The following is a 27,637-nucleotide window of genomic DNA, read 5'->3' on the forward strand; positions in this document are numbered from 1 at the left end:
ATGTATGCGGGAGCCGCCGCCGCCGCCGCCGCGCCGCGGGGCCACCGCGCCGGGACTTCATCTCCGTCAGTCTTCGGCCCAGAGGAGACGGTCGGGCTGGCGGCTACAACAACAGCAAGGCCTGGGCGGCGGCGCTCCTGCTGGCGGTGGTGAGAGCCGCGCGGGGGAGCTGTGCGTCCGCGGGCACCCCGGGCTGGGTGCGGGGGGCACTTGGCGATGAGGGAGCGCTGTTGGGCCGGGCGATCGGGATGTCCCTGCGCTTGGGTGCAGCTGCACTGCCATGAGGGACCTGCCTTGGCCCACCCCGTTCCGAGCTGGGCCGGGGCCGTGGCTGTGCGCCCCGGGGCGGCCCTGGGCTCGGCTCTGCTGTCAGGGGCTGCTCCGCGCCGGGTAGGGGGTTGTGGGGCGCGGGCTGGCGGAGGGAGCTCCACGTCATGTCTTAATTTTCACGAACAAAGCTGGGGGGGGGCGGGGGGGGAATACTGTAAAATCCTGTGCTCTGCTAGTGGGCATTTGGAGGGCAGTGCTGCGCTCTGTGGGGTGAGATTTGGTCTCCGTGCCTCTGTTCCCTGTTTTAAGGCTTGAAGGAGGCGCCCTGTCTTCTGCCCTGGGAGAGTAAAGGGGACAGTTCTGCTTTCTGTGGGAAGGCTGAGTGTGACGAGAGGGGTCCCCTGGCAGAGCTCTGGGGAAATGACCATCTTGTCTGCTTGTGGGTAGGGAACTTTACTGGGAGTGGGAGTCTTGGGCCCGGAGAGTCTTATATGAGAAAGAGTGAGTCAAAAGGACACGATAGCCTTTGTTACAGATTGGAGATGATGAATAGTCACCTACAGAGGATTTACAGGTTGTCAGATGAAGCATTTGAAGATCTTGTTTAGGGACACATTCTCACAGTTCTCTTTTATTACCAGCTTGAGAAATGTGGGTCCTTCATTTCACCCTTTACTTTATCCTTATTCTTTGGGAACATGCGTTCTTGTGCCTCATTCCTACCTGTCCCAAGATACCACAGTCAATCCCTCTTTTCTTGTCCTACCTTGAGGAATCACAAGGCTGCCGGTTTTCAAGCATCCTTCTGCAGCAGGGAGATGGTGATATGGTTTGCCGTGCAGGTAGAGCAAAAGATGACAGAGTGGGACTGGCATCTTGCAGTGTGCACAGGGAAGGGTGTGCAGGATTCCTGTACTGCCAAGAGGGCAGGAGGAAAACAGGAAACTTTATGTGCTATGGGGCTCGCAGTGTGAGCACATCGACAGTTCTGACTGGCTGTTGCTAAGAGGATGAGGACTGTGGGAAGTGCTATGGGGTGTCATGTGGTTGGTAGGAAGGATTATTCCTGAGAGTATCATTGGAAACTTAAGTTTGCTCTCTGTATGCCAAAACCAATATTAGTGAATGTCAATGGGACTTTTGGAAAAGTAACAATGGTACTTTAGCAGGTAATGTTTAACTCCAACTTGTTCTCTCTGTAAATACAGGTTAACGTACATAAGCCTCTCTCAAGCTAATATACCATATGCTCTCTGATTTTTAGTGATTATTGCCTATACTTCAGTTTCAACAATGCTTTTTTGCCCAGGATTAAACTTGGAAACATTGTGGATTTGTCTTGTTTGTCGTTGTGGTATTTTACTTCATTTTCATGCTGCTGCAGGTTGGTGACTTTCTTTGTGGTGCGGGACCTGTTCTGTGTGACAGTTCCCATGTTTATCAGAGGCAAGATGCCTGGCTTCTCTTTCACAGATTGGCAGAATATTCTGAGTTGGAAGGGACCCACAAGGATCATTGAGTCCAACTCTTGAAGTGAATGGCCCGTATGGGGATTGAACCCGTGACCTATCCAGTGACTGGTGCTCAGCTTATTTTGAGCCTTTCTTCTTTGCTGCAGTAACATTTTTAGTTTTCCTACCAGTTGCTTCTGTTCTTATTTTGCATATGCACTGCACGGTACCTCCCCAGCCAGGAGGAAAGAGGCTTTTGGCTGATTTCTCAGTTGACATCTGGACATCTGCAGATGGAGATCTCAGGTTAGGCAGTGCAGGTTGTGATGAAAGTCAGCTGTAGTTGAAGCTCTGTGGGATCCTTGGCATTCGGCAGGTTCTGAGGTTCTTGCAGCAAGTGCCTCTGATATTTCTGTGAGCTTGCTGTGCCACATGCTAGCTGGTTAGATTCCTGTTTTCTCTGTCATCAAAGAAAATAAGCAATGGATATCTGCATTTGGAAACAGGGTAAAATTAAACCTACTGGGTTTTGTGTTTCTTAATCTGAGTGAACCGGTAAGAGTTAATTTTTAACTGTTAATTTTTAACTGAGTAGGCTCTTAATGTCATGCTAAATGTTCTTCCTCTCACTTCTTTTCTCTCCTAAAGAAATGGAAGCAGCTGTCCCGACTCCAGCGGAGTGTCATTCTCTTCCTGTTTGCCTTCTTGGCAGTCTGTGGAGTCATTTCGTACACAAGCATGGGAGAAGCATGGAAAAGTATGTGTTCTGTACAGCTTGGAATTGCCTGTGAGGTGTTAGTTAGGAAATTGTATTTCTTATAACCAGTTTTAATTTCTATTGACAGTGCCTGGGTGTATTCATTAAAGCACAGGTGTGAGATGATTTTATGTGAAGTTTCAATGACTTAATTCTTAATCAGAAATATTTTTCATATCTCTTTTCTTTGTTTAGCTTGGCTAGAGCAACGTTTTATTTTAGTTGATGTCCTGGTTTTGAGCAGGACAGGGTTAAATTTTTGCAGTAGCTGGGAGGGGGCGTGGCTAAGGCCCAGATGTTATTCTGTACAACCTCACTTCATTGCTGGAGGCAGAAGGGTGGGGGAACAGGGGCAGTGGGGGAATGGTGGTGGTGGTGGTGGTGGTGAAGGGACTCTGAGAGTGGCAGTGCGGTTTTGAAGAGCCTTGTTGGGGGCACTGAGTTGGGGAATACCATTGCTAAACCATAACAGCTCTAGTTGGTGCCCAGTGTGAGGCACAAAGTGCTGAGGTAACAACAGATCTGCCCAGAGCAGGTTGAAAACAAGTTTGATCTAAGCATTTGTTATATTAGGTACAGAACCACTGGTCATGGTGTTGCTTGGTCTGTTCACATGGTTGTGGTACCTAACCCTGTATATATTCCTCTATGTGCTCCTTGTGGGGATCTTTTTCAGAGCAGGGAGAGGGATCAGGATTGCTTTGTTGCTGTAGTGTGGGTTTTCAGTTTATGACATGATAATATCAAGGGCAACGAGGGTCATTTGGGATGTGTGTTCAGTGTTGCTCTCCTACCATACCTTGAGCACTATCTTTGGGAGTCCAGTAATAATCGTACCCATTCTGTGTGGGGAACAGGGGAGGATGATTTTCCCCAGCCTTTCACCCCCCTTTCCTCCTTCGGACCTATTACAACAGCTTTTGAGATTTTTGAATTCCTTTGGATGTGAAGGAAAGCATGTTCTTGTTGCTAAGTCTGCCAGGTGTCCTCAGTGCAGTCCACACCATGTTTAGAGTCAAAGAGATTTCTAGGAAGGTCATTCTGAGATCTGCCCTGAGGGTGGCTAGTCATGAGTGGCATGGAATGTGGGAGAAAATGGGCCAGCTTTTGGGGAAATTCTCTGCTGCAATGGTTTGGAAGTTCACCCCTGAACAGCTACCGCACCCTGATAAAGTGGCAGAATATTTGAAAGGAGAATGCTGTAGCAACTCCAGAAAGGAGCAACTTATTGCAGTGTGTTAGGCCCTGGCTACTATTTGAGACGCTCTCATCACCAGACAGCACCCTCAGGGGGAGGAGGAGGAAAGCAGAGCAACAGCCACAGTGACTGCTCAGACTGCAGCTGAGCCAAAGGAACAACCCATGCCAGTAGCAGTCGCCCCTATACATGAGAAGAAATCCAAAACCAAATCAGTTTGCTTAGTGAGGCATGAAGAGGAAGTAGGGCCCTCAGAACAGGAGGAGGAGGCAGGGCCAGAGATAATCACCCGATCCCCATCCTTGGGTGACCTGTGAGATGTGTGAAAAGATTTCGGCTGCTAGTCAGGTGAGCCCCTGGTGACCTGGTTACTCTGGTGCTGTGCTTTTGCGGCCCACAATATGAAACTAGATGGCAGTGAAGCCAAACAACTGGGATCCCTGTCCCAGGATGGGGGCACTGACCAGGGAATTTGGAAGAGGACAGAAACACTCAGCCTCTGCCCCAGGGATGGAAACACAACCTCACTATTTGCATGGACTGATCCAGACTGCACTGGAAAAGGGTGAGGCTCCAGAACATTTGCAATACATTGATGACATCATCACGGCAGAGGAAGTTCTTGAGAAAGGGGAGAAGATAATCCATCCTCCTGAAGGCCGGTTTTGCCATAAAACAAAGTAAGGTCAAGGGACCTGCCCAGGAAATTAAGTTTGTAAGGGTAAAATGGCAAGATGGGCATTGTGAGATTTCAGTGTATGTGGTCAACGAGATACCAGCTGTGTCCTCAGCCACCAGCAAGAAGGAAACGCAGGCTTTCCTGGGCACTGCAGGTTTTTGGAAGATGCATATTCCAGATTACAGTCAGATTGTCAGCCCTCTCTATCTTTTGACCTGGAAGAAAAACCATTTCAAGTGGGACCCTGAACAACAACCTTTTGAACAAATTAAACAGGAGGTTGCTCATGTAGTAGGCCTGAGGTCAGTCAGGACAGGACAAGATGTGAAAAATGTGTTCTACACCGCAGCTGGGGAGAATGGCCCTTCCTGGAGTCTCTGGAAAAAAGTACCTGGGGAGACTCCAGGACAACCCCCAGGGTTCTGGAGTTGGGGATACAAAGGATCTGGGTCTGCTACACCCCAACTGAAAGAGAGATCCTAGCAGCTTCTGAAGGAGTTTGATCCACTTCAGAAGTGATTGGCACTGAAGCACAGCTCCTCCTGGCACCCCAACTGCCAGTTCTGGGCTGTGTTCAACGGGAAAGTCCCTTACACACATCATGCCACTGATGCCACATGAAGTGAATTGCTCTGATCACACAGCAAGCTCAAATAGGAAACCCCAATTACCCAGAGATCTTGGAGGTCATCAGTAATTGGCCTGAAGGTGAAAATTTCAGACTGTCATCATCAGAGGATGAAAAGGTGACATGTGCTGAGGAGGCCCCACCATATAATCAGCTACCAGAAAATGAAAGGAGACACGCTTTCTTCACTGACGGTTCCTGCTGTATTGAAGGGACATACTGAAAATGGAAAGCTGCCATGTGGAGTCCTGTGCGGCAGGTCACAGAAGCTTTTGAGGGACAAGGTGGATCAAGTCAGGTTGCAGAGTTGAAGGCCATCCAGCTGACTTGAGATATCACTGGACAAGAGAGATGGCCAGTGCTCGACCTCTACACTGACTCGTGGGTTGTGGCAAATTCTCTGAGGGGTGCCTGGACCTGTGGAAAAAGACCAGTTGGCAGCACAGAGGGAAACCCATCTGGGCTGCTGAATTGGGGCAACTGTGCCCAGGTAGAGTAGTTGGCTGTTAAAATACATCATGTAAGATACACAAGTACCCAAGAGTCGGGCTACTGAAGAACATCACAACAGACAGGTGGATCAGGCTGCCAAGATTTAAGTGTCTTAGGTGAATCTGGACTGGTAACACAAGGGGAAATTACTTCAGGTCATCAGGGGAGAGATGCAACATCCAGATGGGCTTGTGATCGAAGGGTGGACTTAGCCATGGACATCATCTCCCAGGTTATCAGTAACTGTGAAACATGCGCTGCAATCAAGCAGGACCAAGTGAGTAAAGTCTCTGATATGGGAGGCAATGGTCAAAATATAAATATGGAGAGGCCTGGCAAATTGATCACGTCACACTCCTACAAACCCACCAAGGCAAGTGCCACATGCTGACAGTGGTGGAAACAACCACTGGATGGCTGGAGACGCACCCTGTGCCTCACACCACTGCCTGGAACACCATCCTGGGCCTGGAAAAGCAAGTCATGTGGTGACATGGCCCCCAGAGAGAATTGAGTCGGACAATGGAACTCATTTCAAAAACAGCCTCATAGACCCCTGGGCCAGAGAGCATGGAATGGAGTGGATGTATCATATTTCCTATCATGCACCAACCTCTGGTGCATGAATTGTACAATGGACTGTTAAAAACCACATTGAAAGTAATGGATGGTGGGACCTTCAAACATTGGGATTTGCATTTAATGAAGGCCACCTGATTAGTTAACACCTCTATCTCTACCAGTCTAGCTGGGCCTATCCAATCAAAACCTCCACATACTGTAAAAGGTGATAAAGTCCCTGTGGCACATATGCAGAATGCGTTAGGGAAGATAATTTGGATTAGTCCTGCTTCAAGCAAACGCAAACCCATCTGTCGGATTGTTTTTGATCGAGGACCTGGGTGCACTTGGTGGGTAATGCATGGGGATGGGGAAACACAATGTGTCCCTCGAGGGGATTTGATTTTTGGGTGAGCACAGTCTGTAATGTTGAATTGTATGATATTGGTTGCTGAATGACGTTGCCACTGTGTGCCATAACCACCGTGGACAGTGAGGGCAGATTGCTCTAAATACACCAGTCGTGAGCTCCTGATACAGCCTGAACCAACTGACAGCAGGTCTTCCTGCCCTGGAAGACATAAGGACGGATAGAACCCAGAGTCCTGGACTAAATGAACTCAACAGACATCTTAGAAGGATGATCTTTGACTATGGAATTTATACCTGTACTTCTGTACATTTATATATGTATATAGTTGGATGGTATAGAGGTAGGCATGGATAATGTACAGGGTGAAGAAATCTTGGCCATGAATAGGGTCAAGAAAAGTTGTGTAGGTACATAGGTACCTGTGTGTGTGTCCTGATTCCGGCCAGGACAGCAATAATTTTTTGCAGTAGCCACAAGGGGTTGTGGCTGAGGCTTTGATGTTATTCTACACCATGTTGTGTCATTGGGGGGTGGGGAAGGGACTATTTTGTTATTAATATTATTGCTGTTACTGTTAATTTTCTTATCTCATTGTTGTTTCCAGTTAATTGTTCTTATCTCAACCTTTCCCTTACCTCCAATTCTCAACTCCATCCCCGATGCAGTGGGAAGTGGGAGGAGAAAACAGGGGAGCAGAGAGTGGCAGTGTGGTTTTGGAGGGTCTCGGTGGGGGTACTGAATTTGGGAGTACCATTCCTAAACCATGACAGTTGATTAAGATTTGGTGGCTGTTTATTCTGTTTGTATGTAGATATTGGTAGCCCAAACCTAATCAGTAGAATAAGATAATCCTCTCTTGGTTTTGACTGCCCATCAGATTAGAAAATCCAAGCATTTGTACAATACTTAAGCACATTTAGCTTTGATATTATCTTACTGCCTGTATTGAGAAACTGAAATAGTAGCAATTAAAAAAAAAGTGCCTTTTAGCAGCCCTTTTGTATATTAGGGAGAGGATTAATACCAAAATACATTTGTATTTAACTATTAGTGTGTGTTTATCAATGTTTTGTGAATGCATTTTTTGGAGGTGCATCCACTATGTGAATGCAGCAAATTATAAATTTCTAGCTGCAGCCTGAAGTGTTGATTCTTTGTGCTGAGCAGTTTTGTGTGTCTAGGTCTAACAAACAAGCCATTAGATGATCAGAGAACAGAACAAGAAATTCCTGGAGTAAAGCTGGCAAATCCAGCTGTTCTACCAGCACCCCAGAAAGCAGATGCCAACCGTGGAGACTACCCTGAGCTTTCGCCGCAGGTACTGAGAGAAGAAATGAGTTTTATAAAGCTACCAAAGAACTTGTGAAGGCTGCAAATAGAGCTTGGTTCCAACAGTTGTGGAGAAAGGAGTTAGAACTTGCAAAAAAAAGTCTACTCTGGGTGGAATGCTGGCCTTTCAGGAAGGGCTTTGGTGTAGCATTTCTTGCTTTATCTTTTTCATTTAAGTGTTCTGTATGCTATTTATTATTCATTGCTCTGCCCGGGAGTGCCAGGATTTTAGGTCACAGTGACCTCTTACTTGAGGCTTCACTCGTGCTGTGATTAATTTGTTTTGACTTGGGAGTGCTCTGGGCATCAGTCTCACTGTTGTGAGGAGCCTGGAGTCGTGGCTGAGTAGGAGACATGAATGCAGTTGATGTCACAGTGAATTGGAGCAGCTTTTCTGAGAGCTTGAGAAATAGCAGCAGGGAGAGCAGATGTTAGGAGTGTTTGAAGGGTTATGTTTGTGGGAGATGCAACGGGAAAGGAACATCAACTGACTGTGGATTAGCGCATTAGGTCTTTAGCATACTTTCCATTCAAGGCAGAACTTGCCTGCTGATATGATAGCAAAATAAGATTTATCTGAAGCATTATTTAATGTTGTTGAGTGAATATCGTTGACTTATGGTTTGAAATTTTACCATCTTTATGACATACCAAGCACATATTTTTTTTTCTTCTCCCAGAAGCAGCCAAACCCACCTCATGTTCGTCGTGGTCCTTCCAATCTTCAGATCAAGGCACCACAGAGGGACACAAGGCTGAAGACCCGACACAGTACCATCAGGGCTGTAGAAGGGCCAGTCCAGACTGATAAAGGAGAGAAAACAGAGAAATCCATTATCAGGTAGAAATGTTTCAAGCAAGCTACAGTGTTTCCCCTCTCCACCAACATCCATTGAGTATTGGAGTGATAATTGTAAGGGCTTTTTGTTTTTGTGTCTGAGGTGGTTTTCTTTCTTGTATTTGTTCTCGAGCCTGGCCTGATACCTGTTGATATTGCTAGGCTGACAGATTTCATTTCAGTGAATGTGCAGCTTCTCTGATTTTACTCTTTGCATCAAACAGCTGCAGAGGATTTGGAGCCCTGCGAGGCTGGCTGTATTTCTAATGCACTTAGATGCTCTTAATGTTCAGGAGGATTCTTGGTGTCCAGAGGTTTCTTCTGTTTGTTGTAATAAATATTAATGTACCGGTATCGGTACAATAGTGCTGCTACAAGTGTCTTTGTCCTAGCCCAGGCTTGGAAAATGATAGCAGTGTCAGTACTGATTAGGGATTGGTGCCACTAAACACAGTGAGCCCAGGCTAAACTGACAGAAACCACAGATGTGTATGTAACTGTGTGTATGTGACTGTACACAATGTGCTTACTCCTTTCTTATAAACAATTTCTCCTACAGTTCAGAGACCCCTTATACATATCTAGTAGTATCTTTTGTAAAGGATCTGTGCTGCTATGGTTGTAGTTATACCAAGTTGTTTCCCAAGATGATATTGATTTAAGTGGTTTGATTTGGGAATAACTGAAGGAATGTAACATGGGTATAGAAAAGACTACTAAAAGTTCAGCAGATATTCTTCAGATTTGGAACACTAGGCTTGGGATTTTTATGTGTTTGTGTCCTGTTCAGCGCTGGCTCAGCTGAGCTGATCGTAACATCAGAACTGTGCCTGCCTCAACATTTTGGCTGTTGGCGTTGTCTGAAAATGTTATATTGCTGTGCTTCTGCCTGTGCTGTAACTCATAGAATTAAGCAGCTGGTAACAGGAGAATTTAGGATAGCAAGGAAAGCTTACTGAAGACTAGTTACAAATTTAAGGAATGAAAGTAAGACATGAAATATGGGATTATCTAAGTCAGAAGATATGCTGACTGTAAACAATATAAACTTTAAAGGTCCTGTAAGCCTAGTTCCTTTAGGAAGCATATCAGTGAGCTCAAAGGCAACATATCTGTATATTAAGTGGTATGATCGAGATTGTTTGATCTTGATATGAACTTCGCTTGAATTGAAGTCCATCCTGAAAGACTTTTCCTTCATGAGGTTTTTCACAAAAACCTGTAAAACTGATTTATGCATCTGTGGTGGCAGGAAAGGCTTGTGACCCCATGATAGCAAAGCCCATACTTTGAGCAGCTCGTCCTTTGTGCTTCTTCGTGGTTTTTTGGTGATCATCATTTGTGTGGTACTATTTAGTGTTAGTGGCTGGTGTGGCCATTTCAGAGCCGGTAGATAACAAATTACTTGTAATGCAGCATTCTCAGGTGTTTTTTATTAAATTCCATTGCCAAGATGTTTAATGAAATTCCAAGAGCTTGTAAGACACATTTCTTAATACAGTAAAATTTCTCTGGTGCAAATTTCTTTCTTTGAACAGAAAACTTATCTAGTGGACAACACAGTTATTTTGATCCTTGACACAAAATCCAACTTTTTTTTTAATCAAAGTATCATGAGAAAAAGGAAATGCAAAGATAAATCCCATTCATTCACATGACTTTCTGTGACCAAAATAAGTCTTAATTACAGTCCCTTGTATTTGCAGCTGGAGAGGAGCAGTGATAGAACCTGACCAAAACACTGAACCTCCATCCAGTAAAATAAAGGAACCAGAAAAACCTTCATCTGTGGAGGCTGAAGACCAGAAGGAACCAGGTAAATAGTACAGTTAATTATACCTTTATTTTTGTTCGCTTCTGTGGTTGAAATTGTGCGAATTTTCCCCATGGACATGTATTTTATTTATTGTAATTAAAGGAAACAAAAAGTTTAGGAAAGATTACTTACCTAGAACATGCAAGCCTTTCAGTGTCCTTATTCCACCATGGCAGTCTTCATGCTCATTAGCCTTCAGAATCTGAAAGTCTTTGAATTATAGTCTCTGGGACGAGGCACATATTTCAGGATAGGATAATCTAAGGAGAGAGGTTGTGAAAGAGACAGTTTCCTTTTTCAGCAGTGGTTTTCCTTTTGTTCTCCAAATACAGGGAAAGTGACTTCCTCCCTGAACTAAACTCAACTGTTTTTAAGGCTCACCAGAAAGCTGCAGAAGTTGTTTTTCAAGTTGCTGCCCTTGTGGAGCGAAGAACCTGTTGTTCCTTCTGGGTTCAACAAGGAAGTTCTGGTGTGATAAACATGGTGTATTTCAACGTGATGTATTTGCACTTTCGCTAGCTAAATATTTATGGGGTTAGCTTTGCTGCTTGGTGTTTCCCACTCTAGAAGTCTTTGTTTACAATTTTGAAAAATTTCGGCTAATGGGCTTGAAATTTTCCATGGTGGATGTGTAACATAAAATTCATGTGATGGCAAATTGCAAGCAAATATCAGTAGAATTATGGAGAAAGACATGGCTTTGCCAAGACCAAAAATGTAAATTTTCTTCCTCTTTTGGTATTAAATGAAAAGTTCAAAAGACATTCATTTTATTGAAGTGGTTTTAAATTTAACAGAAAGCAATGAATAAAAGAGGGAAGATGAAGAAAAAATGGTGTGTGTTGGATCAGTTGAGGATTGTATTGTTAAGCATGTGTATTCGGCAGCTGAATTACTGTGGATCTTAATTTGGTATTTCCTGACTTCAGCTCTTTGAGCTTTAGTGATAATCATCTACAACTGTACATGTGATTATTTTAATGTTTTATTTGAAGAAGTGACAATTTTGTTGCCAGGGAGAGATATCTCTTTTTCCACCTGGCTGAATTGCTGACCAGAAACAACTGACTGGTTATTCTGTCCTGAAAAGAATAATATGAGGATGGTTTTTCCGTTGCACGGATCAGTTAGTTTGGAAGAAAGTTAACTTTGGGTAGAATGCAGCAAAATGGTGCTTGGTATAGCTGCATAATGCCCTGCAGAAGTCCTGAGCAAGGTGCTGTTTTCCTTTGCAGTGCCCATAAATGAGCGGCAGCTGGCTGTGATCGAAGCCTTCCGCCATGCCTGGAGAGGGTACAAGGATTTTGCCTGGGGCCACGATGAGCTGAAGCCTTTGTCCAAGTCCTACAGTGAGTGGTTTGGACTTGGGCTTACCTTAATTGATGCCTTGGATACCATGTGGATTTTAGGCTTAAAAGAAGGTAACTTTTTTTCCTCCTCCATTTGTTTCCCTCTAAAATAATTCCTTATATTATATCCAGGCAGTGCATGTTCAGAGGTCTTTGAGGGGAACATTTTTTACATGTGACCAGTAAGTTTAGCTTTCCTGTGTGGGTAAATATATATATATATATATGTACACACATACATATACATACACACACATAAATATGTATAAAATATTTTTTAAAAACTCCAACTAGATTAAAGGACAGTGTTTTTCTTGCAGTAGAATTTTGAGCCAGAAAAAGAATATTCCATGGTTATATGTAACGGCGAGGCCCTTGTATAACAAGGAATGAATCTGCTCCTCGTGGTGGTGTAATCAAAGAGGCTTTATTTCAAAATTCCCGCTCCTTATATCCCTGTATACCATGTGACTTCTTCAGCCAATAGAGTTATATGTGACCGGCATGTTCTCTTGGGCCTACCCTCGTGCCTTCAGACACGCCTCCCACAGTTATATACAACGAGAGACGCAGTGGATATATCTGTAAGGAATCCGTGGGTGGAGAAAGGGAGCGCTCAATACCTTCTTCCTGAATTGCTCTTCTGTCTGTATTTTTGAGAGATACTCTGGAAGTGACCATGTTAGAAAACTTTAAAACAGATTTTAAAAACCAACCCAAAATTTTTGCAATTCTGTTGCAAAAAACTTAAATGCTTAATCAGTATTTAAGAGGAATTTTTGTTGTGTGTTTGGCTTTTTTTTTTTTCTTTTTGGTGGTGCAGGGCTTTTAGTGTTATTTAAAAATTTCTGGAACTGTATTTATATAACCTTGGTAGATAGCCTCCTTTGTAAACTTTTATTAATCATGCAGCTTTTTCTGTTGAGATAGAAAGAACAGACCTGCTAGTAAGGGAACAATAAATACTCAGTCCTTCATGGTTCTCTCTCTTCTACCTTTGAAGTTTGCATAAAGTAGAATTTTTGTTTGGTTTAATATGTCATGTGTGTGCAGCTCTAGGCCTCAGCAGGCTTTCTTGAAGTGTCATCAAGTTATCAGTGTATTGCTCTTTTTTTTCCCTAAAAAATTAATTGCGAATTGAATAAAACTTTTAAAATAAATTATTAGTAATTTAGATGTGCTGAAAAGGTGTTCTTGGTGAGGAGTTCTTCATATTTTATAGCAGTTCTGCTGGTTGCCTTAGAAAGCTCCTGAGGTATCTTCTGAATAACAAATGCTATGTAAATCAAAGTTTTCTTTGAGGCTGCCAATCTTTTTTATTAGCTGATGAATGCAAAAGCTTCTGTGGCAGAGGACTCTGCCTTTGCTGTTCTGCTGCTAATAGCCCTAACATCTGTCTGGGAGATTTTCTGTGGTTCTTAATCTGCTCAGCATCCAAGACCAGAGGGCACAGAGGCATCCTTTTGCTTTAGAGTTTATCTTCTGTGAAATGCCTTCAATTTCTGAGAAACTGGTTGTGCTGCTGCTTCTCACAAGAAGGAAGTTCTGGAGGCTGTGAGATTGTTCGAGATAGCCCAGCCCTCACAATTGGAGGCTGAGCTGACTCACGTGCACCATGGAGATAGATGCTCTGCCGACGCAGTCACTGAGCGATTGATGATGCTGCTGCTAAGCTGGCTGATGAATCTAAAATGGCTTTCTTTTTACGTTCTTTTTTTTAAATTAGTAGTGTCATAAACAACCATTTTTGTTCCTAGAGAAAAAAATTGCAACGTGTTGGGATTTTGTGTATTAAGTGCTGAGGCAGGAAGCAGGCCCCCCAGGACATTGCTAGGCTAAAGGTGTTAATGGCTGTTAACTGAATATGTTGTCTGTTGTCTTGGTAGATAACAGCTTTAGCTGAAGATTTAATTGAAAACAGAAGGCTCTGTGAAAGTGTAACTAACTGTCTGACAAGTCAAATAGATGGATTTGAAAGACTTAAATTTCTGGATTTTTTAAATAAAGGCTTCCTCTATACCTTCTTTTCTTAGACTATTAAGAACTTTCTATTTTGGTGGATATTTCTTCTGTATGCATCTGTGGTGTGTGCTGAATAAGAATTAAGCCAGGATGTGCTCTTCACTTTAGTTTTCCACCTAAAATGATCACCTCTGTAGACAGATATAAATAAGTGTCTGGGATATATGGAATACTCATATGTCTAGTTGTTTGAACATTCCAGAAGTTCATAAATGAACTACCTTTTATACTTTGCAGAATTTGAAGAAGCAAGAAAATGGGTAGCAAATGATTTAGTATTTGATAAAAATGTGGATGTGAACCTGTTTGAGAGCACTATCCGTATCCTAGGCGGCTTGCTGAGCACCTACCACCTCTCTGGAGATGGCCTTTTCCTGGAAAAAGCTGTGAGTGACAGGCCTTACAAATGAAACTGGGTTATGTATTCCATACTGGACAAAGTTGAGGGAAAATTTCTCAGAAAGTTAAATGTTTTTTAAGAATTTCATATTTAAAGTGGTGGGAAAGGGATTTACCATTAAGCTTTTAAGCCTGCACCTCTCTTTGCTCTTTGGATGACCTCAGAGCCTGGCTGTGTTTAGCACTTATCCTTGTATGCCTGCTCTTCTGCTGATGAAGGGCTGACCGTAATAAAGTTCATGAAACAAAGGAAGAAATAAATGTTTGGAAAAGGGTAATAATTGTCTTTTGATTCCCTCTCTGTGTGTCTTAACAGCGTCAGCCACCTCTTCAGATTAGCCAGATGCAGTTAGTGACTGCAGACTTGCGTCATGTGGCATAGGGATTGCAGCCTCAGATGAGGCCTGCAGTGCTAGGGACAAGGTGGAAACTCTGCTCATTACTATGAATAAGTTGATGACCTTTTTAATTCTTTAATTGCTTGCACCATCTAAAACTAAGCTGCTGTTCTGTCTTTTTCTGTCTGCTTGGTGAAGAAAATCTAATGGGGTGAGAGTGTATATTTATTTTTTGTTTTGTTTGTTGCTTTGTCCTGTGCTTATGGGGTTTCTCTAGAAAGACATTGGGAACAGGCTTATGCCAGCATTCAAGACCCCCTCCAAGATACCGTATTCTGATGTCAACATTGGCCGGGGCACTGCACATCCTCCTCGTTGGACATCCGATAGCACTGTGGCAGAGGTGACCAGCATTCAGCTGGAGTTTAGGGAGCTCTCTCGTCTCACTGGAGATGAGAAGTTTCGGGTATGTAAGAATAAGTTGATGTCTCTTTCTTTTTCCACCTCCCTGCAGCTCCACCACTGACTCTTATCAGTATTCATGGTCTCTGGAGTCTCTAAGTTACAATAAATAAATTGTGAAACTCTAAATGAGGAAAGAAAAATAAACAAAATGTCCTGATTATTTTATTGAATACCTAAAAGTAGTAGTGGAGATGAATAATTATTTTTCTTTCTCAGAAACGGCTTTTAGTTAAAAAAATAAAAAATTCTGAGTGTGGTTTCTTGATGCCATTATCTGTACGCAAAGAAAAAAACTGTATTGTTGCCATCCAAGGAACTAAAATATGACTCACTAGATAAGAGTCTGAGTGCAGGTCACAGTATAGGGAAGAGTAATTTCAGAGAAAATAATATTTTCCAGTTTTCTTTTTGTTTGCTGATGTGTTTTATTGTTTTGAACTGTATCCACAGCTCAATTTTGAAGAATGCAGTTATTTAAGGAAGCTGTAGCTATTGCATGATTCATGTAGTTGTTATTTTAGCTGGACTTCTACTTTGTAAAGCTGAGTAAATCAGATCATAGTCCTGTCCCATAGTACTGGCTTTCGAGTGGGCTTACCTTGAAGGAAAGGAAACAGTTATAATTATTTCAGAGTACTTAAATGTACCCAGAACATTATGTTTTGAGAGTCCAAAAGTTTGAAATCCTGTATTGAAATATTGCTTGAGCTGAACTTTATGTCCCTGATGCTAATTTAGGTAAGAAAAGTTAGAGATTTGTTACAGTTTTGTGCATCATTTATACCTGTAATTTATGTTTGCCATTTTCTTTCTTGTAGAAAGCTGTAGATGAGGTGATGAAGCATGTTCACACACTCTCAGGGAAAAATGATGGCCTCGTGCCTATGTTCATCAACACCAACAGCGGGCAGTTCACGCACCTGGGGGTCTACACTCTGGGAGCCAGAGCTGACAGCTACTATGAGTATCTGCTCAAGCAGTGGATTCAGGGTGGGAAAAAAGAAAACGAGTAAGTTCTTTCCACTTCTCATATCGGTGTGAGAATTAGGTGAGCTGTTTTGTTGTAGTGAGTTTGCTGCTTAAAGAAAAATAACGTATGTGCCCAAGAGTCAAGTAAACATATCACTGTTTTTAAAAGCAAGCTAAGCAGCAAGAGGGACCTGTGGTAACTTCATGTAAAACCAGTAGGAGAGTTAGGCTTAGTCTCAAAACTCCTTCTCCATAGAAAGCTTTTCTTCCTCAGCTCATCAGAGGTAAGGAATGTGACAGCAGGCGATGAAAATTAAGTCTTTGCTGTAGATATGGAGCATAATTAGACACTTCTGAAATACTGCTGATACTTCCTTTCACCAGCAATGTCTGTGTTTGCTCTGGGTTTGTTAGTGCAGGGCAAAAGGAGACAGAAGTTTGATGTCTGTGTAAATCTTTGCTTTAATTACAGAATCACAGACTGGTTTGGGTTTGAAGGGACCTTAAAGCTCATCTCATTCTATGGGCAGGAATACCTTCCACTATCCCAGGTTGCTCCAAACCCCATCCAACCTGGCCTTGAATGCTTCCAGGGATAAGGCAGTCACAGCTTCTCTGGGCAACCTGTGCCAGGGCCTCACCACCCCGACAGGGAAGAATTTCTTCCTAATATCCAATATAAACCTACTTACTTTCAATGTAAAGCCCCTTTCTCTATCACTACATGCTCTTGTAAAAAGTCCCTCTTTAAGTCTCATACGTTTCTTTTGTCTGCACTGCAAAAGTGGAAGAGAAACTTTACAAGGAGCAGAGGAATTAAAGATGTTGAAAAAGAAGGTTTCCTCCAAAACAAGACAAAAAATCCAGCAGTTTTTGTCTGCATTATGAGCTAATTATGTTGGACTTGTTAATTTTGAGGGGTTTAATGCAGAGAGAGTGACAACATGCCTCTTAGAGGCTTTTCTGTGTATCAGAGCAAATGCCTTTCTACAAACAAAGTTTTCTCACTGCTTTGTCCAAGCTTTTTACCTCACTGTAAATGGAGAATCAGTGTTTTTGGGACCACAATGACATTTTGTGAGCCTTGCAATGGAAAACAACAGGTTGTTTTCCACATGAAAGTTCTTGGAAACAAAGGAAAATCAAATTAAATACTGTGAAACAATGTTTCACAATGAGAGAGGTCAATTGGAAAAGATTCCTCCAACTCTTTGAATCTCCATCTTGGATGGAGATACTACTGCATCTTTGGATGAAGGTACCAAAAAATTGCTTGGATAAAACCTCAGGCAACCTGATGTAACTGAATTTGCCTCAGAGCAGAGGGATGAAGTAGAGACCTCCATGAGGTCCTTCCCAGCTAGATTTTCTGTGATTTCAATTAGTTTACTTCCAAGGATTTTTGAAATAATTTTTGGCTATTGCCTAGAAACAGTTGGGGATGTTTTCTTTAATACATAAATAAGGATTTACTTTTTAGAGTATTGCTACATGGTAACAACAACCAATTAACATCCAGTTAATGGGGACTTTGAGGGTTTTTTTGTCAGTTTTCACATTTAGTTAAATATTATTCTTTAGACCAAAATAACAGTCTCCTAAAGGATTGTGGTGATCAACTATAATGAAATATGTTTTGATTGTGTGTACGTGAACCAACTGGGAATGATTTTAATTCACAGGCTGTTGGAAGACTATATGAGAGCCATAGAAGGGGTGAAAAAGCATCTTCTTCAGAGATCAGCCCCCAAAAAGCTTACTTTTGTAGGAGAGCTTGCTCATGGCCATTTCAGTGCCAAGATGGTAAGAAATACAATTGCATTTAAAAAAAACAACAAAAGAAAACAGAAAATCATGACAAAATTTAAATAAAACCCAACACACGGCCAGGCAAATGCAAAGCTTTCCCCTCTTTAAAGGAAAAAACCACCACCCTAAACCAACAAAAAACCAAAACCCCAGACTATATATACATACACATCTGTCTCTCCAGTGTGATGGCAGTGCTGAGTAACTGCTTTGTACATACTAACCGCATGTGCAAACCAGGGGCCTTCTCTTTGAGTTATTCTAGTAAACCTATTTATTTTCCTCTAAGATTGAACATTTTGGTACTGGAGTTAAATTTTCTAATTTTCTTTCTCTTTTTTTCTTCTGTTTTTTTTGGTCATGAAATTCCAGTGTCTGAAGCTGCCTATTTCATGTATTATTCATTTTCCATAATTCAAAAATATATGTGGACACTCGCACACCCGGCTTTTCAGATTTGCCTTCAAAAGAAGGTGGTGATCTAATATTGTGTTATGGGATTAAAAAAAAATCTGGTAATTTTGGAGGCTTCTGTCCATTCATGACTTTTTTTTCTTTTCCTACTGTAGGGTTCTTGAGTAAAACAGTATGCTGTTTGCTGTGGGGAAAATTGATTAATCCTAACTCCCTGCTCTTAATATATGCATCCACACTCTTTAAAATGCATTTTAAGATCTTGCAGTTAAAGATCTCATGCAAGTGTTAAAAATCTCATGCAAGTGCAGGTATGGTACGTGCGTGTGGCTTGTCTTAGAGGCAAGTGATGTATTACTAATGTAAGTGATGTATTACTAATGTATGTGTAGCCTTATCTTTTTCAATACCTGAAGTGAGCTTTAATGAATTCTATTACTTGTTTGGTTTCCTGATGTATATTTTTTAGATCCTCAGGTCTAGTTTTCAGCATGTTCTTCTTGGATCTGAATTTCCCAAAAGCTCTCCAAACCTGCTGTGAGTGACACCAGAGTCTGGGTAGAGGGGGCTGCTCCATCCCAAGATGGGACAGAATTTAATTGAGACAGATAGATTTGGCTTAGGCATCTCCATGTGTCAGTACACTTTCTTCTGTTCCAGGGAGTTAGAATTTTGGTATTTAATATATTATTACTTGTTGAAAGGCTGGACAGGTCTCTTACCCTGGCCAGCTGGAAAAGTGGGGAATGTTTGGCTCTTATGTTTATGTTTACCTTTGCAAACCTCAACTTTCCTTTAGGACTGGACAAAGCTTTTGAAGGTTCATACAGGGGCATCAGAATGGTTTTACTATCTTTTTTGATGATGAGACCTGAACTTTCATTCTGAATGAATGATTTTAAAGAATTATGATTAAGAATCATTTTAAATTCCATATGTGACATCAATCTGCAGTTCTTACAGTCTTATATCAGTGGTGGACTAGCCCCAGAATGAGGACAACCAAACCTTTAGGTGGTTCTGCTGACTCCCTGGATGAGCTGATATGGAACGTATTGTATGCTTCTGGTAAACTAAAAGACAGTCTCCTCCCCCTCACCCTGACCTGAGACCTTTTTTCCAGAAACTTGTCATAGAAACACTGTCTGGGATGTTTTCCAATTTAATGATTTCTCTAGTAATGCTGCTTGCCTCATGCTGCATTACATTAGATTGTTAAAAACTTATCCTCAAGTTGTAGGTACCAGAAATGTGTTTTGAAGAAGAGAAAGAATAAACCCAGACAGAGATGCATGCACACACACACACACAAATACCTGTTTGATGCATAACTTCTCCGCAGTAAGAGTTGTCTTGTCGTGCAGGATCACTTGGTTTGCTTCTTGCCGGGTACTTTGGCACTAGGAGCCCACAATGGACTGGATGCTGATCATATGAAGTTGGCTGAAGCCCTTATAGAAACCTGCTACCAGATGTACGCTCAAGTAGAGACAGGCCTGAGCCCGGAGATCGTACATTTCAACCTCCATGCGCAGAAGGGCCACAAAGATGTGGAAATCAAGGTGAGCAGATAGCTGGCCTGAACTCCAATTCCATGATTCCTCTGTAGCTCTATTCTGCTGTTGAACTCCTGGTCAGATATTGGTGATGGGGTCTGTTGTGGAGCAGTTAGTTCCTTTGCTGCCTTGCCTTCTAGCTGTACCCTAGGCTTTGGTTTTAATTACCCTGATAGTGTATTTAGAAGCTGAGTTATGCATAGCAAACTCTTAGAAGTAGATGGAGATGGGAATCATTATGTTTCTCCCTGCATGTGTCCTTGAGGAAATTCCCTGTCTGAAGTACTCTTGCCTTTTTTTTCTCTTGCAGCCCGCAGACAGGCACAACTTACTGCGACCAGAAACTGTGGAAAGCCTTTTTTATATGTACAGATTCACTGGTGATAAGAAATATCAAGACTGGGGCTGGGAAATCTTGCAGAACTTCAATAAATACACACGGGTAAGGCCAAGTGACCTTGTTCTGTCAGGACTTTATCTGCTCACTTGCTTTCTAACACCAACTTTGGAATCTTACTGTGTTTCAAGATTCATCAGAGACATTTGGGGAAATTTGTAAGAATATACAGAAAAATTTGGTTTCTTACAGTTTGAGATACACTACTTAGTCCATATAGGGAAAGAACTTGCATTGCATTGATTAAAAAGTGGAATGTAGAAGCTGTAGGCAAGACTGCCAGAGTGTCTCTACATCTTGGAAGCTGTTTGAATCTCTGCTGTGGTTGCTTTTAGAATTCAGAAGTTGAGAAGGACCTGGCTGGATTGAATGAATGCTCTGATTAAAGTTGCCAAAGAAAAAAATGGGCACAAAATGGCACTAATGGTTTGGTAGAGGGGTTTTGTATTCATTCTGACTACAGTGCTGGTTGAGATATCACTGATATGCTGTGAAAGTGTGGCCTAGATGCCAGTGGTCATCAAATGTCCATGGTCTGTTCTTAGAAGAAATGGGTATGGGGCTTGGGCCAGCTTTAACCTAGAAATCGCTAGTTCCTTTCTGTATGTTTGTCCAGAAACTTGAAGGGGATGTTCCTTGTGATACCTCTTTAACTTAAGTATAGATGCTTCATTTTATCTTTGTGGTTTCTTTTAAAATGCAATGAGTTGGTGTTTTTCATAACTGAAGCTTTGTAAGTAAAGGAAAACCAAGTACAAAATTAAAAACATGTTGATCTGTTTCCTAGCACTTATCTTCTCCAAGTGCATCTGGATGTTAGGAAGTAAAAAATAATTTATTTTAGATTATGTAAAGATACAAATTTCTGTTTTGTTTTGTTTTGTTTTGTTTTTTTGGCACAGGTTCCTACAGGTGGTTATACTTCCATTAACAATGTCCAGAATCCCAGTAATCCAGAGCCACGGGATAAGATGGAGAGCTTCTTCCTTGGAGAAACACTCAAATACATGTTTCTGCTGTTTTCAGATGACATAGACTTAATCAACCTTGACAAATACATCTTTAACACGGAGGCTCATCCACTCCCTATCTGGGTGCCAGCATAGACTCTGCAACACTGGACCTTTCAGTGGTAGCATTTTTATCTCCAAGTCACTTTACTTTTCAGGGTTTGAGGAGAGATGCTATATTGCACCTTTTTTGGCTTCAAACAACAAACAGAACCTTGGGGAAAGCATCTCTGGTTTGAAGAAATCATGTCAGTCTTAAATCTAATCCCTGGTTCTGGGATGAACAAACCGTGCCATATGAAGCTGGTTTCCCTAGTACTGATGACGAGGTTCAGAGAGTAATTGCAGTGGGGACCACAACATTCATGGGGCTCTGGTGACCCGGAACTCACTTATGGCAGTCTTACTAAATGCTCATTATATATTGGGAATGCAGCAAGTCAGCTTAGGGCACAGGGTTGTTCCTGGAGAGCAAGAATAAGCCTACAGTTTTTTGGTTTATTCTGGATTCACTGAAACACTGGATTACAGAGCCATTCCTTTGTCAGAATGTGACAGTGGTTCAGGTGGAAAGTGGAATAAACAAAAGAGCTGTAGTGCTGTCCCAGCCAGGTAGAAGCAAATCTGTCAGTATTGCTGCTGATACTCTGATCTCATTCCAAACTCACAAGCTGTGCTGCATCACCTTAGGAGAAGGAAGAAGCAGCAGAGCATTCATTGTATAGGGTCTTAGTTTTTGTAGAGCACTTTGAACAGTCTGTCCAAGCTGAGGCTGAAATGAATGGTGAAAGGGAATTTGCTGCTGGTTTGGCTCAAAGTGGTATATAATTTTTTAGAGGTATTGCAGTTTTTTAACTTATCTGCAGGAATGCAGGAGATAATGTGAAATACAAGTGAAACTACATGTGCATTTTATATATTATTTGCATCAGTTAGACTCAGGTATTCTGACTGAAAGCTGCTTTCTGAGGTTGGGTACTGGGAAAGCTTGTGAGCACATTAGTTATCAGCCTCCTTCCGTCCCTTCCTGTCCAGATATCACATCATGAGGTCTTTGTTGACTCAAGCTTACAACTGTACAGCACAGTTTATGTTATTCATAATTTCTTGGACAGGAGAAGTTTTCAATTTTTTTTTTCCTTAGTAATACATTGGTTAGAAGTATTTTCGATAGTAGTGTTAAAAGCAGACAGTCTGAAAGTATTACAGTAATTTCAGGTCCCAGTAGAATTAGAGAAATCCATTTCAGTTGCTTGAAGACAAAGCAGACCCAGGTTTTTTAAGAATCTTATTGGAGCCCTGGAATCTTTCATTTTTATATGTGCAATAGATTTTAAACCATGAATTTGGAAATGAGCTTTCTTTAGTGCTTGTCCTTTTGGATTTGTAGCTACTTGGACAGTCCTGTATTCACAGATAAGATCTCAGAAATGTGCTTGTTCATATTTCTGGAAGAGGTTTTTCTTGCTGAAATGCCCTTTCCCCTGTGGTAGTGGGTGTGATGGGCACAACCAGGTTTGTGGTGGCAGCAGGGAGGTCCAGTCCCCACTAACACCAGCACCACTGACAGAACTGATTGAGTCTGACTGGAATGGCTGAGGGGGGTATGTGTATTTTATAGTAATTAAAACCTTTGATTTGTAAAGTAAGATACGTCTTTGTTTTATGCTGATCCATTTTGTTTGCTGGAGTTACAGTTACCCTTGGGACCACTATTTAAGTCTTTTAGAGAATATTTATCATTCTATGTACTAATGATGGGTTATGGAAATGAAGAACTCTTACAGATTATTTAATGCACCTTTTGTGTCATCAAAAGTATCTTGGGAGTGGCAGGACAGAACAGGTCAGTGCAGAGTGCTAATGTTCCTCCCGCTCATTTGCCAGCAGTAACCCCTGCAATGAGCTTCTCACATACATGTGCAGTGGAATCCAGTCACTGTGGCCTTTGGCTGCACAACTGATTGGTTGCCAATACTTTTGTTTTCTTTGACACAACAGCAAATGAGGAAGGTGCTGTTGAAATGTGGGAGGTAACACTTTCAGTGTTTTTGTTTGTGGAGCAGGTTTGTGCTGCTAAGCAGCTGAGCTTTGGCTAAAAGCTAATCTTAAAATTGGAGATTAAAGAAAAAAAAGATAAATTCAGTGCAACTATCCAGGTCCTGGTGACTCGTGTTGCTTTGGCCTTGTGCCTTTGACTGAAGCTAGTACTGAACCCTTAATTATGACTGTGCTATGGATTGTGAAACTTCCGGGGTTTGGTGTTTCACCCATACAGCTGCCTGACTGAGGCAACAGAGACATTTCTTAGGAAATGGAATACATAGAAATGCTTACCAAAAATGTTCTGTTCTTGAAGTCTTACATTAGTGTTAATGTAATCGATTCTACAAATGGGACTGCGGGAGTCTGCATTATATTATTTTTGCCTTATGATTGGCTTGAGAGTAATAATTCATTTCCTAATGAGTTAAAGGAAGGGAGAGAAGAATAAATCATCAGTTTCCCAAACATATCTTATCTTTTAGCTGAGCCTGTTGGTCCAACTGATTTCTACCTAGTTCTTGTTGGGACATGGAATCTCTGCAAAATGTGGCTTTACTGTCCTCAGCCTTTAAACCTGAAGTTCATATTGTTCAGTTCTTGCTTCCCTTGAGAACAAATGCTTGTTTCACACCCCTGTATCACATGCGAAATGGCACAAACTAAAGAATCTGAACAAAGCTCACCTGTTCTTCCTGTTCTCTTGCAAAGGTAATTTTAATTGCTTATTTATTTTTACTTTCTTAACAAACTGTTGTGTCAGGTCAGTCTCTGAGCTCCACAGCCCATCTCTATTCCACGATGTGCTCCCCCAGCACAACAGAAAATCAAAAGTTTTCCCTTTGAGCACTCTGTGGTTCCTTGTTCCAAAGCCTGAACTTGCTGGTCCGTAACCCGCTCTGATGTTTCAGTGTACTGGGATGCTCCTGGCTTAAGTGGAATGTTGTAGAAAGGCCACCACTGAGCTGGGATTCTGTCCTTCTGCACAAAGAGCTGCAGTGGTTTCTCTCCAAGAGCTTGAGTGCCTGCCTAATTAAACTAAAACAACCCTTGGCCCCACTGCCTCTACTGTTCCCTTGGGCTTTCACTGAGGAACAGAGCCGGGCACTGGCAGAGCCACAGAGAGCTGCATGGCTGTAGGACTTGGGAGTCTCATACTTGGGGCTTTGAGCCACAGCTTAGGAAAAAAATACAGACCTGTTTGCTCGAAGAAAATTCAGCAGGTGGATGGGGCACAGTTAGCATCTAATCCCTGAACTTCTGAAAGCTGAATTCTCATTACAGGTCATAGAAACTGGCAGTTTTGCCAGGTCCCTGGTGTTGGCTGAGAGGCCCCCCTCGTGTTTCACAGGACTTTCCAGTAACAGGATTTTCGCATTCCAAGGTTTCGCATTTTGCCAAGTTAAGGTACACCTGTATTTACTCCTCCAAATACTAGACAAAGAGTACACCTTGTTTCCAGTTCCATACCAGTGTGAGGTTGGCAGTGATGAGGGATGAGAACAGGAAAGGTTTTTGCAGTAACACATTTACAGTTTTGTGAATTTCTCCTGCACTTTAGGACTTCCCTTCAGCTGTGCGCTCCTAGAAATAGCCCTGCAGGGAAGTCAGCTCCTAAATTCCAGTGCCACACTCAGTATATTTAACAAGACCAGTAAAACGGACAGGACAGGGTAGCTTCATGAAGCTTGTTGCTTCGACAGAAAGTTTAAGATTTTTCTGACTTTGGATTTGGTAAGAAGGGCTTAGGGTTTTTTCGTCTCTGTAATATTGCTGGAGATTGCTGTCCAAGTCTGGAGGCTTCCACTGAAATCTGAGTTCCTGTTCTGTGTAATGTTCCCACGTTGCTCCCGCTCGCCACATTGGTATGTGACGATGGAACAAACGAGCCTTTGTTCAACAACCCCACTGGGTTGTTGAGCATAGGGGAGGGGCTGCAGCCATGATCTGGTCTGGGTCACTCCTGCTGGCACCCCATTTTCCTTTTGTGGCCCGGAAGTTGAGCCAGGAGCAGTGTTCCCATGATGCTCATGAGCAGTGACTGCTGCTATGTGGCTGTGGTTCTTCCCTTCAGCTCAGACAGCACCACACAACCAGGGTTTTCCACTTACATCCCACGCTTGCTTGCCCAGGGCTTCAACGCATTATGGATGTTGGTGGCACTGGCTTCAGACTTCTGCCATGGTTTCTTTTTTAGCACTGCTCATCTGTACTGAAAGTCCATATGTATCATGTTTATCTCTTTGCCATGGTGTCTGAAAGCCTTTTATTCATCCATCCATATCAATCAGTGGGTGTTCCTCACGCTAAGTGGATTCCTTTGGGGCAAGAACTATCTGTAAGAGGAAAATAGGAGCTCAGTGTAGTCCACTATAAGGGGATTAAAGAACTCCTGCCCTTCTGGAAGGTCAGCAGACACCTGGGCCTCCTTTCCCTCCAAAGCCCAAACCCAACCCTGACTGCAGGGGTGACTTGCAGCGATTTCCCAAAAAGACTCTCCCTGAGCCTGGCTGTGTTCATGCACTGCTGGGCTGGTGTCACTGGGTGCCTGCTTGTGGGACTTAAGGGTACTGTTAGAAAGGGAATACAAGCAAGATGCAATCCTTGCTCTCTGCTTTTTTTTTTTTATTGTGGTGCTAATCCTGAATAATGCCTGGATACAGCAAATCTGAATTCCATAACATTGAGGGCTCTGAGCATGGAGGATGAACATGAGTCCAGCACCTCAGTAAGGCTGGGTGTGGCAGCCTTGTATAAGCCACAGCTGGAGCAACAAACACAAAGCCCAACTTGAGCAGGAGCAGAAGGGATGGTGGCAGCTCTGAGCAGGGCCAGTGGAGGCTTTCATCTGCATGAACAGAGGATTTGGGTCTTTCTGAAGATGTAGTGCCACTGGCAGGCTTACAGCAGCTTTCTTGGGGACTGGAGTTGACTAATCGGGTCTTCCGTGTTTTCCTTCATTTACACATATCTGAAGCAGTTGACAAAGGAATGGATCCATCTGTTCCTGCTCTCTCCTGCATTTCTGGGGTGGGGCACAAGCTTCGGCCTTTTGTTCTTAAGAACAGGGCAGAGGTATGTGAGTCCTGTGTCAGCACCTGAACATTGTGAAATACCAGCAGTGGCTCTGGGAAACAGCTCTCCTGTGACCAGGGAGGGCCCATCAGTGCAAACACTGACACAAAGCCTGTGGCACTGCTGTGACTGTACTGCACAAGCAATGGAAACCTGTGGGGACACAGGAGGCCTCTCCACTAAAGTAATAAAATCACTGCAAAAATATTAAACCCTAGTAATCAACTGGCTGCCTCAGTTGATCCGTTTACAATTATGCTAGTAATTATTGGTGCATAGTCATTCCAGTAGGCAAGAATCCATGTTTCTGTGGATGAGTTACTGCATTATTCCACCTGGGAAGGTGAGAAGGAACCCTTTTTTTCTTCGGTTATACATTCGTTTATATATTCCAAGCCATGGAATTATATCACACACTTTAATAAACTTTGATATCACACACTTTAATAAACTTGTAATTTGTTTTAAAAAGCTCTGAAAATGTCTCAGTGGAATTCTGCTTTACTGGTCACCAATACACAGCCCTTGAGTGGCAGCATTGCACACCAGGATTAGTTTGTGTAAGTCTTCATCTCAGCAACTGGAATCTCCTGGGCAAGTTAAAACCAAAATACCCCAAACCCATAGCCCTGGCTGAGGCTGACAGTCTGTTTTAGATAACTGGTCACCAGTGGAGCCCCCTGTGCCAGTCATGACCATACCTCTGCTTTTCCACTAGCCTTCTAATACTTTTTCTCTAAAAATAATTTAGCTTCAAGCTTGAGGTGCCTCATGCAACCATCTTGTTTAGAGCTGCGATAGTGCTTGGGCCTTCCAGGCAAGCTTTTCTTATTCCTACCTGTTGAAACAGCTCATTTCAAGCAGGCAAGCATGGACTCCAAACAGTGTGGTTTTGGCTGCAAGTCAGTGATTTGGCCTTTTGCTTTTCTTTTGATGCTCAATGAGGTGCAGGTGGGACACTTTGGAAAGGGGAATTTCCACCATCATGGCAGAGGAGAGAACAGTGTCCCACCCAGCCTGGACCCAGCTCAGCAGGCTGCTGTGTCCTGGGGCAGCTGCACCACCCGAGGGACTGTGGGGATGGAGGGGCTCAGAACCTGCACTGCCTGGGAGCTGTGGGGATGGAGGGCTCACAGCTGGCTGCCCGCTGCAGCTCTCACGTGCTGCTTCCATGCCCACTCCTTGCCCGCGGATTTCACCCAGCCATCGATGATCTTGGCTTCCAGCCTGCGCACTTCCGTGACTGACGGCGGGTCAGCTGGGTTGCGTCCCCTAGGGAGAGCAAAGCAGCATCAGTCACTGGGCAGTAGCTCTTTGCCTCCTGTGCAGACAGAGCCTGGAAACTGAAGGACAGTTACTGACTGGTTTGTGTTTCACATTTAGGCAGCAGCCTGAATGT

General features: G+C 42.8%; 2 protein-coding genes and 1 long non-coding RNA gene across 4 annotated transcripts in view; 1 reads left to right on the plus strand and 2 right to left on the minus strand.

The window, feature by feature from the left end:
* On the plus strand, positions 1–26,709 carry MAN1B1 (mannosidase alpha class 1B member 1). Its single transcript, XM_029960530.1, is given in 16 exon segments — positions 1–18; positions 21–125; positions 127–146; position 615; positions 2,370–2,478; positions 7,591–7,727; positions 8,419–8,579; positions 10,283–10,392; positions 11,628–11,813; positions 14,001–14,149; positions 14,778–14,966; positions 15,784–15,974; positions 17,617–17,737; positions 19,522–19,719; positions 20,024–20,155; positions 21,013–26,709. Coding segments are annotated over 16 exon segments (2,031 nt in total). The 3' UTR covers positions 21,217–26,709.
* Positions 8,421–21,234, minus strand: LOC108640000. 2 transcript variants are annotated; one of them, XR_001920875.2, is made up of 3 exons: positions 19,474–21,234; positions 10,525–10,652; positions 8,421–8,542 (listed from the first exon to the last, which is right to left on the minus strand). It is a non-coding gene; the product is annotated as an uncharacterized LOC108640000 (long non-coding RNA). The 2 variants fall into 2 exon arrangements; XR_001920876.2 differs by lacking the exon at positions 19,474–21,234 and adding an exon at positions 10,774–10,874.
* The window catches only part of DPP7 (dipeptidyl peptidase 7), a 26,288-nt gene continuing 25,311 nt past the window's right edge, over positions 26,661–27,637 (minus strand). The window contains exon 13 of the mRNA XM_018074243.2: positions 26,661–27,510. Within this exon, the coding sequence (XP_017929732.2) occupies positions 27,369–27,510 (142 nt within the window). The 3' untranslated portion in view covers positions 26,661–27,368. The remainder of the gene's footprint in view (positions 27,511–27,637) is intronic.

Source organism: Manacus vitellinus, unplaced genomic scaffold (genome assembly GCF_001715985.3).
Source record: "Manacus vitellinus isolate BGI_N305 unplaced genomic scaffold, ASM171598v3 scaffold_27_pilon, whole genome shotgun sequence".
NCBI lineage: Eukaryota > Metazoa > Chordata > Aves > Passeriformes > Pipridae > Manacus > Manacus vitellinus.